At 45.6% G+C, this 19140-nt stretch overlaps 1 protein-coding gene across 1 annotated transcript; it reads right to left on the reverse strand.

The window, feature by feature from the left end:
- Nucleotides 1-1622: 1622 nt before the first annotated feature.
- MAS1L (MAS1 proto-oncogene like, G protein-coupled receptor) lies at nt 1623-18229 on the reverse strand. The gene is given in 5 exon segments (XM_063095189.1): nt 1623-1796; nt 15972-16107; nt 16109-16206; nt 16957-17845; nt 18219-18229. Coding segments are annotated over 5 exon segments (1308 nt in total).
- Between the last annotated feature and the right edge of the window lie 911 nt (nt 18230-19140).

Below are 19140 nucleotides of genomic sequence, written 5' to 3' on the forward strand. Positions count from 1 at the left end.
AGTCCCATGCGGGCTGTTTCTTTCTTAAATCTTGTTCTCTGCCTCTTCTTCAGCCCCTGGAAGGGTGTCTGACAGAGGAGCTCCTTGGTGAGGAGGCTTGCAGAGGGGTTTATGCTGTTCAGGCATGCAGGGTTGCTCTGGGGACGCCTGCATTCCTGAAGAGGCGACTCAGGGTCCTGGAGGCACACATCTGAGCTCTGGGCTGCGTCCACGTCAGGGATAGGCACACGGCCCCATGCTGCAGGGAGGGTGGCCAACTTGTCCCAGTTTGCCTGGGACTGTCCTGTTGTAGCCCTGAACATCGTACGTCCTGGAAATCCCCGTGGTCCTGGGAAAACCAGGGTGCTTGGCTGCCCTACTTGAAGATGAAACTGAAGAGGGGATCAATATTTCTTCTGGAACTGACAGCGAGGGGTAATGAGTGGTCTGAGGGGTCCAGGCTGAGGCCGTGAGAGCCGACCTCCTAGGGGCAAATCCCAGCTCCTTTTCATAAGTAGCCGGCCCTTTTCAGCCTCAGTATCCCCGTCTGTCTAAAGGTTGCTGTTATGAGCTGAATTATGTGCCCCCAACTCATATGTTAGAGTCCTAATCCCCGGCACCTTTCAGAGGTCAGTGATGGGGTCAGTAGGGTGGGCCCTAGTCCCAAATGATTGTGTCCTTATAAAAAGAGGAACTTAGGACACAGACACACACAGAGGGAAGACCACGTGAAAACACGCAGAAGACGCTGTCTACAAGCTAAGGAGAGAGGCCTCAGGAGACGCCAGCCCTGCAGGGCCTGGATTGCCTGTGAGACAATACGTTTCTGTTGTCTAAGCCCCCAGTCTGGGGTCTTTGTCACAGCTGCATTAGCCGACTCTCACAGCTATGGTGAGAACCTTACAGTCGGAATCATGTGAAGCCTAGAACAGTGACAGCTCCCTGTTTGTGCAACCCTCAGCTACAGAAAAGCCTACAGAGGCTTTGCTTCTGGGTCACAGAAGCTTCTGGAACAACATTTGATCCACAGACTGATTAAAAGCCTGTGACACGCATGGGAACATCCCAAAGGTGCTCCTGGGGTCTGCAATCCCATATTGTCTCCTTGCTGGGGTTTCAGGAGCATTGTAGGGACCGGCTGCAAGTCAGCCCAGCGTTTGGGTCCTCCCTCCTTGCCAGGATGACAGAGCCCCTTCAGTCAGCGGCTCACTTGGAATGAAATGGTCCAGCCCCAGTCCCACCCCACCCTGCCCCAGTGCCTAGACTCCTATCCGAGGTGAGTGGAGGACTAACGATCTGGCCCAGATCTCATCTGGTCATGTGATGAGGTGTGGGGCCTGGTAACAACCAGTTCCCATGGAAACATCAGCGTACGATGCAGTTAAGTGCCTGGGTCAGGGGCGTGGGGACCCGTGACGGTGATAAAATGAAGCTGGCAAACAGGACCCCATGGCCCCTCCCAGGTTCTGGAGTGCCGTGCAGGAGCAGCTGGGCTTTGGTCCCCCACAAGGAGAGGGGAATTTACCAATGGAACGATTGAGGGGGAGAGGCGACATCCCCTCTAGTGAGGAGGAACGACCACCACAAAGGTGGCCTTGTGGGCAGAGCACAGGCTCTTGGCCACTGGGCTCATGGAGACTGGCTCACTCCTGGATACCACCGCTGAGCCCGACGATGAGCGGCACGTTCTTCCCTGCCAAGCACAAGGAGCGGCAGCTCTGGGTAGGGAAGCCCCAGTTGCCTGGCGCGGCCCTGCACTGGCCTGGAGAGATGGCAGCCCCTGGAAGGGCCATTTCCGAGTTGGGGCACGAGCCAGGCTGGCAGGGAACAGACACAACAGACCGGAGGTGGAGATTCTGACAGGGGTGCCAGGGAGGTCCTCAGTCGGCGCAGCCCAGACAGCGTGGGGAGCTTTGCATGTGGATGAAAGGATTACTCTGGTTCTAGATGTGAGCCTCAGCATTCCCCCCCAAACATAACTTTTCTTTGAGGTGAAATTCACACAACATGAAATGAACCAGTTTAGAGTTCCACCGCAGCTGGCACACTCACCACGTTGTGCACCCACCACACCTGTCTAGTTCCAAAACACTCCATCACCCCAAAAGGAAGGCCGGTGCTCCACATCCCCTCCTCCTCCCAGCTCTTGCAGTCTGCCTCCCATCGCTATAGAGCTACCTGCTCTGGACATCTCCTGCACTGGAACCATACGCCACGTGACCCCTGCTGGCTGGCTTCTTTCGCTCAGCGCAGTGTTTGCGAGGTTCACTCGCGTTGAGAAGCGCGTCAGAACTTCCTTCCTGTGCTGAGCCTGCCCACGGAGGCCACGGCCTGGGACGCCTGCCCTCCTCCCAACCCATTTAGCTAGGTTAAAAACTGCCAAAAGGAAAAAAACCCCGGAAGTTTGCATGGGAGATGTCTTAGATTAGAAATAAATATGAATATAGAAGTTAAGATGTTAAGTTAGAAGAACCAAGAAGATAGCCCAAGAAGGTCAAAGACCAAACCTCAGTCACACAGGGGTCAAATGCCACCTCTGACTGATAACACCCTCCCAGCCTGTCGGCACAGCCTGGGCTGTATGGGAACCAGGGGACCCAAGCGCAGCGTGACTCCCCTGTAGGGCCACCCAGGGGAGAGCCCAGCCCTCCATCCTTCAGGACCCCATTTCTGTCTTGTCTACCTTCAAGGGCACCTTCCCCAGGAAAAGTCATGAAGTTCCAAATTCCAGACAAATATGTCTCTGAGTTAAGATGGTTTGAGAATGGAAAAAGGTCGATCTTTTTTCCTACCTGGGAGATCTTCTTGGACAGAATTGCTGCCACAGCGGCCAATATCCTGAGAGACTGAAGTCCTGCTCTTGGGTCAGGAATTGCTCCAAATATTTCTAGTTTGAACTGGCTCCTGACAAGGGTAACCAAGTTCTCTGTGTCTTGGGGCTTCCAGTTTTAGGGCCACTTGCAAATCAGGGCCCAGGCCTTTATCTGAAACATCCTGTCCCAGCCTCTCATGATACCCGCATCCTGTCTGGCTCTTCTAATTACTCCATCCATGACAACAGTTCCCCCAAGCAAAAAGGATCTTCGAGAAAGGTCACAGCCTCTCCCACTGCGTTCATCCCAGACTGAGTTCCGGCCCAGACCAGCCCCTCTGAGGCTACCTGGGGACAAAATCTGGCCGGCATTTTTCCAATGGGCTCAGGCATGCCAGGAGCTCGTGCATGCTCCTTTTATTTTACTGTGAATAGAATTGTAATTTTTTACAGTAAAAAATGTGGACATTGTTATAAATCTGTCTCAGAACCTCCCGTTGAACGCACTGAGCTTAGGAAGATTCAGCTGTGCTGGGTGGGCTCTGCCCCACCACTGACCTGGTTTGTATGAGGCAGATAAAAGACATCTCTCTTTTTGCCACTAATTTCAGTCGATCAATCAGTCAATTGATTAGTTAATTTCATTAAGTCTAAGTCAACTGAGACAGACATTCAGGAATCAAAACAGTACCCAAGAACACAGCACCTTTATTACTCGCTCACCTAACCCCCTGGAAAGCACCTCAGTGTCGCCCAAAGTACTGGCTTCTATGCTCGTCTCCCCAAGGGATTGAATTTACTGCTCAAAATGCCACAGGCAAGATTTGTCTCTCAAAGCTTATCATTTAGTGGAGCAATCCTGGAAGAAAATGCCCTTCCTGTGGATAGTCAGATTCCCAAGAGATAGAGGAAGGAAGGCACCCAATGCCCAGACCCGTGTCCTCTGTCAGCTGTGATCTGTACCCTGCTCTGGCCCTTTCCCTGTGTGTTGTTGAGATGGCTGCTTGTTACTGACTACAAACATCCCTCCTGTGATGCATCCATCTGCCTATCTTATCCTCGTGATGTGTGCAGTGTGTGACCGGCGTGACTCTGCCTGTCTGGGCTCAGTGCCACACCCAGCAACAGGGTGCAGTCCCAAAGCTCATGGTCCCTCCACACTTGTCTGCAGGCATCGTGAGCTACCTGTACATGTTTCTGCCCAGGTAGGTAGAACACCTGTTCTGTATCACCCCCCTCCTCTCCTGTGTGAACTGCAGCCCCAACCCTGTTATATTCTCTCTGCAGTGAGTCTTTAAGAAAAAGAGGCCGGGGGACCCTCAGAGTGTTTCTCCAGAGGACAGTGGGGGTCACTGAGAGAGACCTGGGGATGAAAAGGGAGACTCCCCGGGAAGGTGCACAGGCGTGGACATGCCAGTGTGAAGTCTGGGAGGAGTTATCCCTGCCACTAACCTCCTGGTTCCTGCAAGAGTCACTCCGTATCTCTGGCTTTTTTCATACATTGCTAAAATGAATTATTGCAGGCGGAAATATGAAATTACTTTCATGGGGAAATACTGTGGATTTTAATTTCGAGAAACTATATGGTAACATTATGAACCAGTATCATCCACATGTGCCTTGCAAATGAGAATCCAGAGGGAAATGGCTGCACCAAACTAGAAGTCCCGGGATTCCTGCCTCACATGGAGTCAAGGAGGAAGACCGGGTGGTCTCTCCAGCTCTTCCAGGAGCCCAGGCCCCCACCTCCAGCTGCTCAGCGCCTTCAGCAGCCCCAGGTCTCCCTCCAGGCTCTGATGAATGCACCAGAGGCCACGTTCCCACGGCTCCCTCCTCCAGCTGAGCCTGAGCTGACCTGCACCTACTTGCTAAACGCGGTCTCAGGACCCCCCAAACTGTGCTCAGAATACCTTTTCAAGAAAAGTCTCCACTGTCCTCCTTGGCACGTCTGAACTGTAGCCAGAATCTCTCCACCCTCTTTTTCACCTGCTCTTTATCTTTTGTTACATGTAAACGTTTTCTCATAATTTTACTCCAACATGGACTTCCTTTCATTTTGAAAAACCTCTCAGTCCTTTAGCAGAAAAGTACAATTCAGAAGCACACAGCTCTTTGCACATTCACTCATTGAAAACCCCCTTCAACCAGTGGCTAGATTTAAAAATGAAAGTAAACAGAACACACAGCACCTGCAATCTCCTCGTGCCCACCTGCCGTCAGGTCCCCCCACCCTGGTGCACGACTCACTGGGTTTTAGCATGTTGACACCCCCACAGTGTAACTTAGAACACTGCCATTACCTCAAAAGGAAACCCTATAAACATTAGCAATCGCTTCCCATTTCTGCCCCAGTCCTAGACAATCACTGATCTGTTTTCTCTCAATATAGATTTGCCTATTTTAAACATTTTTTATAAATGGAATTATAAAATGTGTGGTCTTTTGTGACTGGTTTCTTTCACTTATTTTCAATGTTCCCCCATGTTGTATCAGGACTTCGTTCCTGTTTATTGCCAAATAATAGTTCATTGTACGGGTATACCATATTTTGTTTTTCTGTTTATCAGTGGATGGATATTTGAGTTGTTTGCATTTTTTGGCTGTTATGAATAACGCTGCTATGAATATTAGTGCACAAGGTTTTTGTGTGTGAACATGTGTTTGCATTTCTCTCTCCGTCCAGGAGTGGGATTGCAAGGTTATATGGCTACTCTGTGCCTAATAGCTTGAGGAAGTCTCCGCTGGGTTTCCAAAGCAACTGCACCGTTTTACAATTGCACCAGCAGCGTGAGCGTTCTAACTTTTTTACAACCACGTCAACACCTGTTATTGTCTGTCTTTTTTATTTTATTTATTCTGATCGTTTGTATTTGATTTTCATTTTCCTGACTAATAGTGTTAAGTATTTTTTTCAAGTATTTATTGGCCATTTGTATGTCTTTTTTTGAGAAGTGTATTAAGATTCTTTGCCCATTTTTTATGGGCTATTTATCTTTTTATTACTGAGTTGTAAGAATTCTGTGTACACTCTGGATACAAGTCTCACCAGATATAGGATTTGCAAATATTTTTGCCCATTCAGTGGCTGTCTTTTCATTCCTTTGGTGGTATAATTTGCAGCACAAAAGTTTTTCATTTTCATCAAGTTGTAGTTATGGTTGTGTTCATTTTTCTTCAATCTTTTTTTCTCTCAGATTGAAAATAAAAATTTTCTATTCACTTCTATTCAAATTCACTGATTCTGTCTTCTGCCAACTTGAATATTTATTGTAGTTATTTTACGTTTCAACTTCAGAATATCCATTTGGTTCCTTTTTGTGTAATTTCTCCGTCCTTATGTAGGATCTCTATTTGTTGATTAGTAGTTATACCTTCCTTTAATTCCTGGAATGTGCTTTTATTTGATTCTTTGAACATATTTATAAAATCTGCCTTGGCATCTTTGTCTTTTAAATCCAGCATCTGGGGACACTGAGAGACAGATGTTTTAACTGCTTTTTACCCTGATTATAGGTCACATTTTCTCCGTATTATCTCATTTTTTTAACCTGAGCATTTCAGTTAATATATTGTAGCAACTCTGGATTCTAACATTTTTTGCATTGAAGGTTGTTACTATTGTTATTGGTTTGTTTGTTTAGTAATTTGCCTTGGCTAAATCTTGTCTCCCCTAATGTCTTTGATCAACTTAAAATTTTCGTATTCTTGATTTAATTTTTCAAACTGGTTTCAACCTGTAATATGGGGGGATTGCCCCATATCTGCCCATCTTAGTATCCAGCCAGTGATTGGACTTAGGTGGTAGCCAAACACCTCAAGCCAGCGAGGCTTTTGTTGTCTGCCATGGATCTGTGTTTGGGTCCGATCACGTACTCAAAGTTCAGGCCATTTGCAAGTCTTTCCCAAGTTTTACTCTCTGCCAGGCTCTTTCTAGCACATCCCACGCACATCCACACAGCTTCAAGTTTGGTCTGGAGTGAACAGATACCTTGGAGCGTCTCTTTCCTTTATCATGCATGCATACAACTTCAGCTAGGAATATACTTGCCCTAACCATAACTCAACTTCAGGACAGTAGAGTCCAGATGTTGGTCCTCTCTTGCTCGCCTGTTTCCAGAAAGTGACTTCTGCTCACAATGCTATTGTGAGTGAGTGTCACTCACCACTTCAAAGCAAGGGAGCCCACTAATCATAGCAGAGAAGACGCTAGCCCTCGTGACTTGCCAGCTCTGACATAACCTCTCCAGGGGTCCAGCTGGGGGAGACTTGAGCATCCCCAAGCCAGAGCTCCACAGATTCCTACTGTTCTTACCTAAAGTTCAATGATTTTTCAAGCTTAAACACTTCTAAGATTGTTGTATGCCTTTTGTCAATTTCTAGGGCACTAAAAAAAAATTATTTTTTCAGTTTTGTTCAACTTTATGGGGTTTCGGGGAGCAGAGTATTTTCCAATCTTCTCACTCAACTATGGCCAGAAGTCCTGCCTGAATCTTATTCTTTGAGCTATTAAAACAATCCAGTTTGCTTCAGGGTGTATATTAACAGAATGTGGAAGAATGGTATCCTCTATGAAAAACATACAGCTCCTCAATGTCATTACAGAATAGAGAGGGTAAAAATGCTGGCTAGTGGTAGCTGTGCCAGGGCCAGTGCCAGGGACTGTTGTCTCCATAGTAAATACATCACTCTCGGAACCCCCCTATAATTACCATCGTCTTCTGACTAGGTTTGAAATAATCTACAATCATCCTCCCTGACCCATCTGGTTTTGCATCAGCTAAACATGCAATTTAGATTCTGGGGCAGACAATCAAGATGGCAGCATAGCCAGTCCCCAGCGTCACTCTCTCCAGGGAAGGAGGGGGGCCAGGGGCCTCAGCCATGCCCCCGGATGCTCGCATCCAGCCCGGCAGCAACTGAGCCACTACGAGAAACCCCACAGGTTCCCAAGCCAGAGTGGGGGGAACCCGTGGGCCTCAACTACGCCCCCCCTGTCCTCCACAACCAGGCCAGTGAAGCAGCAGGCCATGGGCCAGCCCCGCCCCACCTCCACCTCTGTTTCCCTACCCTCTCCCACCTGCTTCTCCCACCGCTCCACAACATCTTTGAATGTAAAATAATAATAATAATTAATAAATAAGGTTTTTTAAAAAAATAAACATGCAATTTAAGTTGGGATATAGTAAAAATCACCACCCCTGTATCTTTCTTGTCTTGGATGATAAATAATAATCTTTACAAAAATCCCCATATCAGTTTGGCATTACTTTCTGTTAAATAATTTGGTAGAAAAAGACTACTTTGGGCAGTTCCAAGGACTTCTACCTGGCTCTTCCTACCAAAATAGCTTTCACATTATTGGTCAGAGCCAATGTGATGTTTCTTAATCTACTTTCAGAGAACGGCAAAGAATCAGGCAAGCTCTGTGGTCCCACTTACACACACACTCAGACCAAGGTCCCATATAGCACCCGGTGATGTTTGGGGTGTCTGGAAATCAGTGTAAGTTCAGAGTCAGTGGCAGGACTGGATGGAGACGGCTGTGGCAAATTTTACAGTAGATTCCGTGGACATGTTGCAGGCTCCATTAAGAAAAGTCTCCTCAAAAAAAAAGGCCCCATATCTATGGACTGGTTTAAGATTAGAAAATAGGCAAGAGATGAAATTCTTACCTGTATACAACTGTGTGTGTGTGTGTGCATGCGAGTGTGTGTGTGTGTGTGTGTGTGTGTGTGTGTGTGTGTAGTATATTTAGTATACTGCCACTTATTTTATTTACATGTACCCACTGGTCTCTGTGAGAAACAAGCAAACAGAGCACTGTTGTCACTACACTATCCTTAGGGCTTAGTACTGCACTCAGCTCCTACCACTTTGCGATCCCACTACTCCCATTGGGTCTGGGTAGCATCCCATTGCAGCAGGTTCTCCTTGCAGAAGACAGCCACTGCAGGGTCTTGTAAGGATGCCTGTGTCTCTGTTTGCTGTCTTTCTTAATGCCTTGATGAGTCGACGGTTCTCTAGGCTCTCTTGGGGGAATGGTTCAGGTGAGGCAGCTCACATTAAACATAACAGATCCATTCCAACAGTCCCTTCTCCCAGAAGGGAGGCCTTTAGGTCCATCCTTATGATTGCATCAGGAAGTTTTCAACATTTCAACCTCATTGACAGTAGGCCACCAGGGAGCTCTGGTCAACCCAGCAAATGCTTAAAACCACCACCAAGTGCCCAGGCCAACCCATTATATGCAGATCCCTGATTAAATATTAAGACATTCAGTCTCATGCAGGCTTATTTATTCTCCTTGGTTTAACATGCTTATAATCTCCCCCTATTCTTGCTTCAAATATTGCCAACAGGAATTAACAGGAACTTCCGAATCTTTCTGTGTATAGACGGTCTCCTCCCTGAGCAGGCCTTGTACTTATCCCTTTACGGTGTGCAGAAATCCAAGTGTCATGGGACTGTTGTTAATGAGGAGCTCTCTGGTTGGGGGACTGTGTTTGCCCCCTGGGGAGACTCAGTATCTCAGCGGGAAAGAAAGGACTTAGGTGTAATCACTGAAAATTGTAGCTATTCAAAGGCGTCTGTGCAGAGGCTGGTCAATTTTCTCCGATGGGGAAGAGGCTGCTTCCAGCAAAAGCAAGTCACAGGAGGATTTAGGGGCTTCGAATGGTCACCCTCAGTGTCTGTGTCTTCCCAAATGTCCCCAATCTTTATCTGGGGGTCTTCTTCCCTTCCAGGATCCTAAACGGAATGTGACAGATCTGGTGCTAAAGGGGGCTGAACTCAGCGACTCTTGCACCCAGGTCCTGGGCTTGCTCCCACAGTGACTTCTCCGTGATTACAGGCATGTGGCATTCCACGCTGGCTGCCATCAAGACTCTCTGGTTTTGAACTTGTCTTCTCAGTCGGATACTTAGAGCCTGCAGTTCACGCTTTTCCTTGTGTGTGCTCCCTAAGGTCCTTAGAAGAACCAGGTGACCCCACCGTCTTTAAACCATAATCATTTCCACAGTGACTAAGTAACCCAGCTCCCAACCTCCCAAGTAGACTTCCACTTACAGCTCACCACATGCAGTCATCATGATAATGTGAGCATCTTGAAGGCACCAGTTTGGGTCATCAGCGTGTCTTACCCTACCCCCACCCTCTTTAGTTGGTGACCTCTGAGCTTTTGCAATATGTTAACAACCAATCCCAGAAACTCAGTTTGGAGGTCTATTGAGGGCATTATTGGTACCAGTTACTATGGTATTCGGAGTCCAAAGAGAAGACATATAGAGGTACTCATGACATGGACAATTTTAGGGTATTATAATACAATTGATGGGCATTTTATTGAAAACAGCAAGGGATTCTCCAATGCTCCATGGCTGGTAACAGGAGACTGAAAGGGCAACGGGACAAGATCCAGAACTTGAAGGGGATCACTTAAAGGAAAGGGCCTCCCAGGGAGCCCTGGCCTTAGGTACCGGTGCAAACAGTCCCTGGTAATGTGCAGAGGGGCGGGGTTATGAATAGAACAACCTCAATCTCCTTCTGCCCTCTGAGCACCTTTATGTGCCTTTCAGTGGTCCAAACCAACCAGAAGAAGTTGGGAAGTGAGATCGGGTGCTGTCTACTCGGGCCGGCGTCCTCAGACATTGGGCAGGGTGACGAGAGGTGACGAGTGGGTGGGTCTGAGTGGTAAGGAGGTAGCCATCGCAGGGGCCGTATTGTCGGAATCCAGCTCCACGGGATTCTTTGGACCTGAATAGGTGGCGTGGAGTCGGCGAAGGAAAAAGAGAAAGGCGGACCACACATGTCTAGTGCAAGTGTGGACAACAAGCACATGAATCTTGCTTTATTTATATATTTTTTACTTAATCTTTGACATAATGATTCATCTTTTAATCAAAACATTTCTTATTTCATTTCGATTGAAAAGAAAAGGTCAAAATGTTCCAAAGCACTCATGCTATGACAAAAACATCTACTTATGCATCAATAGTTCACCCCAAAGTCTGTGGCTTGTGGCCAGGAAATTTATACAATAGCAGCATGCTTGGCTTTAAAGCATCAGACTTTTAGTTTAAACTATAATTCTTAACCTTCTTAACTTATATGTAAACTTACACTCTAAATTTTTATCTAATCTTACTTATACTTATGTTTAGCAATTTAATAATGTTTACGTTTATATCCACTATGCTAATTTTTAACCAACTAAAACCATATTAGTTACATCATGATTTTATATAATAAAATATAACAGTAAACCTCTATTACTGTTAAATGATTCTAAATTATAAACTAATCTAAAACAAACCTGTCAATATCAAAACTTGTTTATATTCTTGTACTATCTTATTTATCTCTATAACAAAACATTTCATATCTCTGCCAACTGACTCCGGGAACAGCACAGGGAACAAGGTGAAAAGTTAAATGACCCTTCTCAAGTTTATAAAAGTACACTGCATCGTTCTTATTATTACTATGGAATGATACATTCTTGGTGAGTCAAATGAAGCAGTGGGAGTGGAGAAGGAACAAAGAAATCTGTAACTGGTTGTGATCAATTAGTTGTAAACACCACTGCACTCAGACCCACCATCTCCCTAGGAGACGTGGATTTATAAAAATTTAACACAATAACTTTATTCCACACGCACAAGAGCATGATCACAACTATAGAGTTAGTTATACTAAAATTATGGGTCAACGCACACACCACTAACAGGAAAGATTAACAACAAAATGAAATCAAGCCAACCCATACTGGGAACACGCATCAAAAACACCTTTAGTACTGACGATGCCCTTTAAATAAACCAATTAACTCTGAGGTATTTTAACATGTCCTTTGAGAAACTCCAGGGCCCTCGGAATTTCCCAAAGCCATACTAAGCCTAAAGGTTAAGCTGTTTGATTCTGGGAAGCTTTGTCAAGTAACAAAAAGCGAACAGACAGGAAATTCCACGGAGCCGTGCCACACACGCGGGATCCCCCCGCAGCCTAGCTGAACAAGGGGTGTCGCTCCTCAGGCTCCCATGCCGTTCCCTATAGCAGGATGGCTCTCGACACCGTATCTCAGCCTCTTCTCTGTCCCTGTGCTCTCATGATATCTGATATTGCTGATTACCAAGCTCAAGTCTTATCTAAAGTCATGTGTCTGAAATATGCTTGGGATTCTATCTAGGGGCTGTTGTCCACAGAAGGTTCGTGATAAGACTGGCTTCCTCCATATAAGGGTAGTGTACCTCCTGCACTCTGGAATCTTGAGAACCGGCACTGCCCACTTCTATCACAGCAGAAGTCACAAAGAGAGAACTTTATGCACCTGAACCTAGGCCCTGGTTTAATGAAGATGGGTGTTGGTGTGTGAGGCAAGCTGCCTGGGGCTGGGGTTCAGGTTTGCTGCACAGCGTTCCTATAGAAGGCTGTCTTTGCTCTTCCATTCAAGGACGAGGGAATCTTCTAGTTAGACGTGCTTTGGGGTGCAAAATAGAAGCTTGATTCAACTGACTTTCACAGCCAGCAATGTATGTTATCACAGCACAACACATCTTCAGATAGGGCTGCTGTAAGGTTATTGAAGTCAGCAGCACAGTATTGTGAAAAAATTCATACTATCCACTTCCAACTCTGGGGTCTTTGGAATACTGGCTTTGTTTCTCATGTGGCATGTTTCCCAAATGGTCGAGAGATGACTTCATACTCAGAATGTGATATAAGAAGGCAAGAAGATGGAACTTCCTTTCCTGGTTGCTTTTTATAGCTGAGAAAACTTTTCTTAGAATCATCCCACAGAGAGTTACCTGCTGTACGTATCTCACTGGCTGGGACGACCTCACAAGACCTTGTCAAAGAGACTGGGCTCCTTGCCGTAGATGTCCCCCAGACACAAGCCTCAGTCAGCCAGGGGAAGGACAGAGCAAGCTGGGGACTATATCAGCCAGAAAGAAGGGACAGGGAAGGACTAATAGGTAACCAACAGTACCCCAAAATATACACGCCCTTTGTCCAAATTAAATTTTAAAATACTTGCAACTATATGAAAGACATTCACTCCTTTGTCAAGAACTTGTTATTCCCTCTAGCTCCATTCCTGGACCCAAACAACAGGCATTTAATTCCATTAATTCAGCGGGTGTCCTTCCCAGTCACATGTTCTGGGGTGCGAGGACAGACAGCCACCCACATTGTCAGGGAAGCGTGCTCCTTAGTCCCCCAAGCTCACAGTTCCCTGTGAAATCTGAAAGGATTTGCCTTACCCATTTTTTTCTCCATGGATACGAGCTTTTCTCCTTTTTCTGAGATTTTCTCCTTATTCAGTTTATTCCACGACCATATCTGGGATGGACATTGAGGAAACATCTTTCTGATGCTTGTTCATATTTTACAATCCCATTTCTTTTGGCAAGAGTTTAGGGTTCTGGTTCGGGTTTTGAGAATGAAAACAGGATGTTATTGGCTAATTTTTTTTCAGCAATTAGTTTGATTTTTGTTTGTTTTATTTATATCTTCTATCTTAAGAGGTGAGGAAAGGTCACATTTTATTAAAATCTTCTCTCTTGTAAATTCCCTGGAAACCATCACATCAAAATATTTATAGGTTTTTTTTTTTTGTTTTTTTTTTTTGGCACGAGGATTCCTGTTCCTGACTATGGGCACCTGCTCCTGCCAAGTTCCACTTCATAGCCTTTATCTTGGAGAAGCCCATTACAGAAGACCTGGCATCAAAGTGCCCAGCCATCTCATTCCATCAGGATGGATTTCTGTAATAGACTGTCATGAGAGCACATAAAACCAATATTGTGGCGATGAACGCCACATGCTGTACATCACAACTTTGGCTCTGTAAAATAGAGTAATAAAACTTTAAATGTTCATTAAAAGTGTGTGTTTTTAATTTGAAGGTATAGTACTAAATTTCTTTCCAACAAAGATAGTAATTTAAATGCATGCCTTTGTTTATGGGAGAGATCAAATCCCCTACATTCTTATGTTTGTCCAGTCATTTAAGATTTATTAATAAAATGAGAGGAAAGTTATATCTCATCATGCAGTGTTCCTGACTGCACTTCAGACATTTGAAAAAAAAAAAAAAAAAAGATTAATTACATCCATAGGTCATGCCACCCACCAGCAAAAACCCAAATTGATCAGAGAGCTACGCGTCTAAAAATGGAGCCACTTAATACTATTAGGAGAAAATATGCATTAATTTCTATATTGTCTTATGTATATAAGACTTTCACAATGATAACTCAAAACACAACATAAAATGAGAGGTTGGTAAATTCAAATTTATGAAAATGCTGTGCATGACAATAATAATTTTTTTAAGACACCAAAACCATAGTCAAATGACAAATGAAAGTGCTGGAAATTGTATGTGTAACAACAGAGAAAGAAAGAGCTAATCTCCTTATACGTGAAGAGCGAACAGAAATGGAGAGACAAAGCCCTCTGCAGCGGAACCTCAGTGCCCCCCTGGGCTCTGTCACTCACACCAGACGGACACCTCAGCATGCTCCTGTAATGGTGGCGTGTGAGATTATGATGCGACAAGAGTGAAATACAGGGATAAAGAGACAACTGTATACACTGACAAAAGGCTTTAATGAATCTTCTTTGTTTTGAGCAAGAAGCACATATAATTGAATAAGCATGCATAGCAAATAATACCAAATTAAACATTGTTTGATATATTGTACCTTAAAAAAGATTATGCATTATTTCAAACATCGTGGAAGACAAAACCGATCATATCTTCAGCCACAGAGTCAATCTCAAGGAAATGCAAATAGCAGCAGTATTTTGGTCATATTATTTGACCACAATGAAAAAAATATGCAAATAACTAAAATTCAAAGCAATATATATGTATATACACACACATATATACACATACACAAAGCAATATCATGGAATGCTAACTCTAGTCTTGGAAGGAATGTTTGAATTTACAGATTTAATATTAATAAGGCTGAAATAAAGAGTAATAGCTAAAGAGAATGGAATATTTATTCAAACTACAAAGAGATATTATCGGACAACTTATTATGCACTAAACACTGGAACATAGACACTGAATCACAGGGTAATGACTTGAATCATAAGGTAATGACTTTCAACCTTTAAAATTTCCCATCTGCTGGGGGAAGCTTATAATAAGACCAAAATGATGGAAGTCACTACAAGATGTGATAAGGATTATAAGGAACAAAAACTAATAATAACACTGGCTAGACAGGAAATGTGGTCATGCAAAGGCTCTTCAAGAAGCTGACTTTCTACACGAGAGATAAAAAATGGGAAAGTCAGAGACAAGGAAAATTGGAATGGCATAATTCCCACAGAGGGAAGGAAATTTGCAAAAAGAATTTGTGTCGTTTCACAAAAGAAAGCTAGTAGAAGAAGGCAAGGTGGAGAATAAAATGTCATTAAGTTGGAGAGAGGACGAGGCTAATTATTTCATTTTACTGAATGACAAACGTTTGGGTATCATTCTGGCCTAGCGAGGAGGAACAATATGATTCAACTTAAGATTTTGTACATTTATTCCACACAGTGCAGAATATTCATCATCTTTATTGAATAATTATTACACATTTGTAAATAAAATCCAACGAGTCCTCTATGTTTACAAGGTTAATTAGCTCTCACGCTAATCATGCATATTAAATACCAACTTTATCCTCCTCTTGCATAAGACGAAACAGAGTTACAGAGGAAGAGATAGGCCCACGGCCACACCGCTGTGAATGAAAGAGCCAGGGTTTGAACAACCTGGTTCTAAAACTCTGACTCTTAAGGCACATGCAATAATTCCTCTTGGCTTGGAAAATCGGGGATGGACCTTGAAGGTGGCTCCAGGATGACTGAGGACAACGTGTCACCTTTCCGACTCTGTTTTGGGTTCCACAGATGCCAGGAAAATCTGGCCGGATCTCAGTCCCTGCATCATTGGAACTGGAGCCCGTTCAAACTTGGCAGCCCAGGTAGGAAGGAAGTTTCTAGTTATTTCGCTTACAACCGCCAATGGCAAGGGTTTGTTTTGAAAGTCTGTGAGAGTTGTTCTTGATTCATATAAACCCTGTGATACAGAAGCCTTGCGAGGCAGAAGGGGCTGGGTTACCATGCACACTTTACAGAGCACACAGCTCATGAGGGGGTGTCATTTGCTCACGTCAACCCTGACCTCCACTGGAAGAGGGTCCCCTGTGTTCCAGGCAGAGCCTGGCATCTCCATGGTGTCTACACCCGCTGCCTGTCTGTTCCTCCCCTCTGCTGTCTTGCCTGCTAATGCCCGTTGGAGAATCGCTCAGAGGTTCCTTCAGTCTTTTCTCCCTGAGTCCCTCCACATAGAAATAAATGAGAGGGTTGGCGCTGCAGTTCACAGTTAAGAACACGGAAGTCAACATCTAACCCCAGTTAGGATGGCTAAAATCCAAAAGACTATGAACGATAAATGCTGGCGAGGCTGCGGAGAAAAAGGAACTCTCATACATTGTTGGTGGGACTGCAAATGGTGCAGCCTCTATGGAAAATGGTATGGAGTTTCCTCAAACAATTGCAGATAGATCTACCATACGACCCAGCTATCCCACTGTTGGGAATATACCCAGAGGAATGGAAATCATCAAGTCGAAGGTATACCTGTTCCCCAATGTTCATCGCAGCACTCTTTACAATAGCCAAGAGTTGGAACCAGCCCAAATGCCCATCATCAGATGAGTGGATACGGAAAATGTGGTACATCTACACAATGGAATACTACTCAGCTATAAAAACGAATGAAATACTGCCATTTGCAACAACATGGATGGACCTTGAGAGAATTATATTAAGTGAAACAAGTCAGGCACAGAAAGAGAAATACCACATGTTCTCACTTATTGGAGGGAGCTAAAAATTAATATATAAATTCACACACACACATACACACACACACACACACACACACACACACACACACACAAACCAGGGGGGGGGGGAAGAAGATATAACAACCACAATTATTTGAAGTTGATACAACAAGCAAATAGAAAGGACATTGTTGGGGGGGAGGGGGGAGGGAGAAGGGAGGGAGGTTTTGGTGATGGGGAGCAATAATCAGCTACAATGTATATCGACAAAATAAAATTAAAAAAAAAAAAAAAAAAAAAGAACACGGAAGTCAAGAAGGAGGCAATGGCCATGCCTTTGAAATCTGACATGAGAAACGCCACACTCATGGGCAGGCCCCAGAGGAGGAACATGATGACCAAGGCCTGGGTCACGGTGTAGACCTTGGTGGACTGTCACAGGATTCTAATGAGCAGGGTCAGGCTGGAGGCACACATCACCAAGAAAAGGACACTGTGACAAACACCCAAAGCCTTTTGAAATATGACACATGCCTTCATGTTTCTAGAGTAAGTTAGAAAAAGTGAATTCATTATGTTTAAAGAAAGAGACAGGACCCAGATGAGGGTGCAGACAACAGTAGACATGTGCTTGGGGCGGCGGCATCTGTACCACATGGGGAAGAGGACACACATGCACCGCTCTGTGCTGATGGCCACCAGGAGACACAGACACGCCGTGAAGGAGAAGGGGGACACGAAGTCCAGGAAGTCAGGGGTGGAAAACAAGACTCCGTGATGGGAGAGCACGGTCATTTGCAGGAACTCCACTGTCACGCAGGCGAGGAAGAACAGGTCGGCGGTGGCCAGGTGGCGGATGTACACCAGGTAGGGGTTCTTCTTGACACCGCAGCAGAGCAGCCAGAGGAGGGCACCGTTCAGGAGCACCCCGCAGAGGGAAACCAGCGTGGCCACGGGGGCAACGATCTTCAGGAGCGGGGTCTCCTCTCCAACTGTAATGTTCCTCAAGACCTTGATCACTTGGTCTGTCTCGTTTTGAAGAAAAAGTTTGCAGAGCCTTGACGACAGGACTGGGTGCCTTGTCTCCTGGTCACCACTGCAGAAGCAAAGGCTGCATGAGAACTGGGAAGCAGAGAACACCATCCACCCAACCTGCTGGCTGCAGCCGGCGAGCCTTCCCTGAGACCACAGGGTGCTGGGGACACGAGTGTCCATGCAGAGGAGTCCTTGGGCTTCAGACCCCCTCTCCTCTCCAGGAAAAACTGGACATTAATGACATCTCAGAGTGGACAAGGGCATCCGCTCTGCAGACAGCTCCCGATGACATCTTTATCTTCCATTCTTTCCCATCCTCCTCCTGTTGTAGACGGTACCCCAGGCCTAGCCACACACACCAGATGTTTTGTTGTAGGGGAGATGTTGAAGCACAAAGAATTGGGGTTAGAGCCCTGTTTCTGGTCCAGACTCCACTCTTGTCTCTTTCAGACACATATCTGTGGCATCCCAGACCAGCCACAGAGGACGCTGTGGCCCAGCGGTGTGGGCCTGCTGCTGGCACAGTCACGTACCTCTCCCCCATGCTGGCGGCTGAGCAGGAGCAGGACAGCGTCGGCTTGTCCAGAGCAGGCACTTCTCAACAGCTGACATCGACAAAGTCCCTTCTAGGGCTTGCAGAACCTGACCTGGAAAATAAAGAGATCTGCTTTTCTCTAGGTGCAGGGACTTGGGGAACACATGAATGTATTTCAAAAAGGTCATGGAAAAATAGAAGTAAAAGGTAACGCAGATCTTTCCATGACGACGACTCGTCTATGCAGGCATTACGACTGCTGTGTTCCAGAACGTCAGCTGAGAAACAGGGAATAAGTAGACCGAGGGAACAATGAACACGAGATGGGCCAGGTAGTTACAATTACAGACAGGAACTGGATGCCCCTTCCCCGGACGTCTGCTCTGTTCTCTGCTTCCAGCTCCCACGTCTGCGAGACACGCTGGCCTCACACTCAGCCTCCCTCTGCCGAAGCTCGTTAGTTAGTTACAGACCCTGTTAGTGACGTCCTCTGAACGGTTTCCTAAGTAGGACAATGCCTCTTTAGTAAGAAAGTGCCACTTGCCACACACTTACGTTTGGCACAAGAGCATAAAACAGCAAGTAAGTCAGAGACTTCTAGTTTACATAATGATAACTGCTAGGAAGAAAAATCAACGGGGCTGCGTGGATAGAAAGTGCTCTGGGGTAAGGGGGGTTTCCTAGCAGGCAAGATGAGGAAAGCTTCCTGGATACAAAGAGGAGACCTGAGCTGCCTGCTGGAGTGAGCTGGGTGCTAACCCGGGACGGGGGAGCCAGGGGCAGATGGTGCCATCTGTCTTGTTGATCTTTGATGTGTGAGACCACGTAGGGCCTTTCGTGCAACTTGTGCAACTTGGGCTTGATTAGTTTTTCTATCAGTGAGTTAATGAACCCCAAGGAGACCCCTGCAATCCCAGTGA

The sequence above is a fragment of the Cynocephalus volans genome, chromosome 4 (genome assembly GCF_027409185.1).
Source record: "Cynocephalus volans isolate mCynVol1 chromosome 4, mCynVol1.pri, whole genome shotgun sequence".
NCBI lineage: Eukaryota > Metazoa > Chordata > Mammalia > Dermoptera > Cynocephalidae > Cynocephalus > Cynocephalus volans.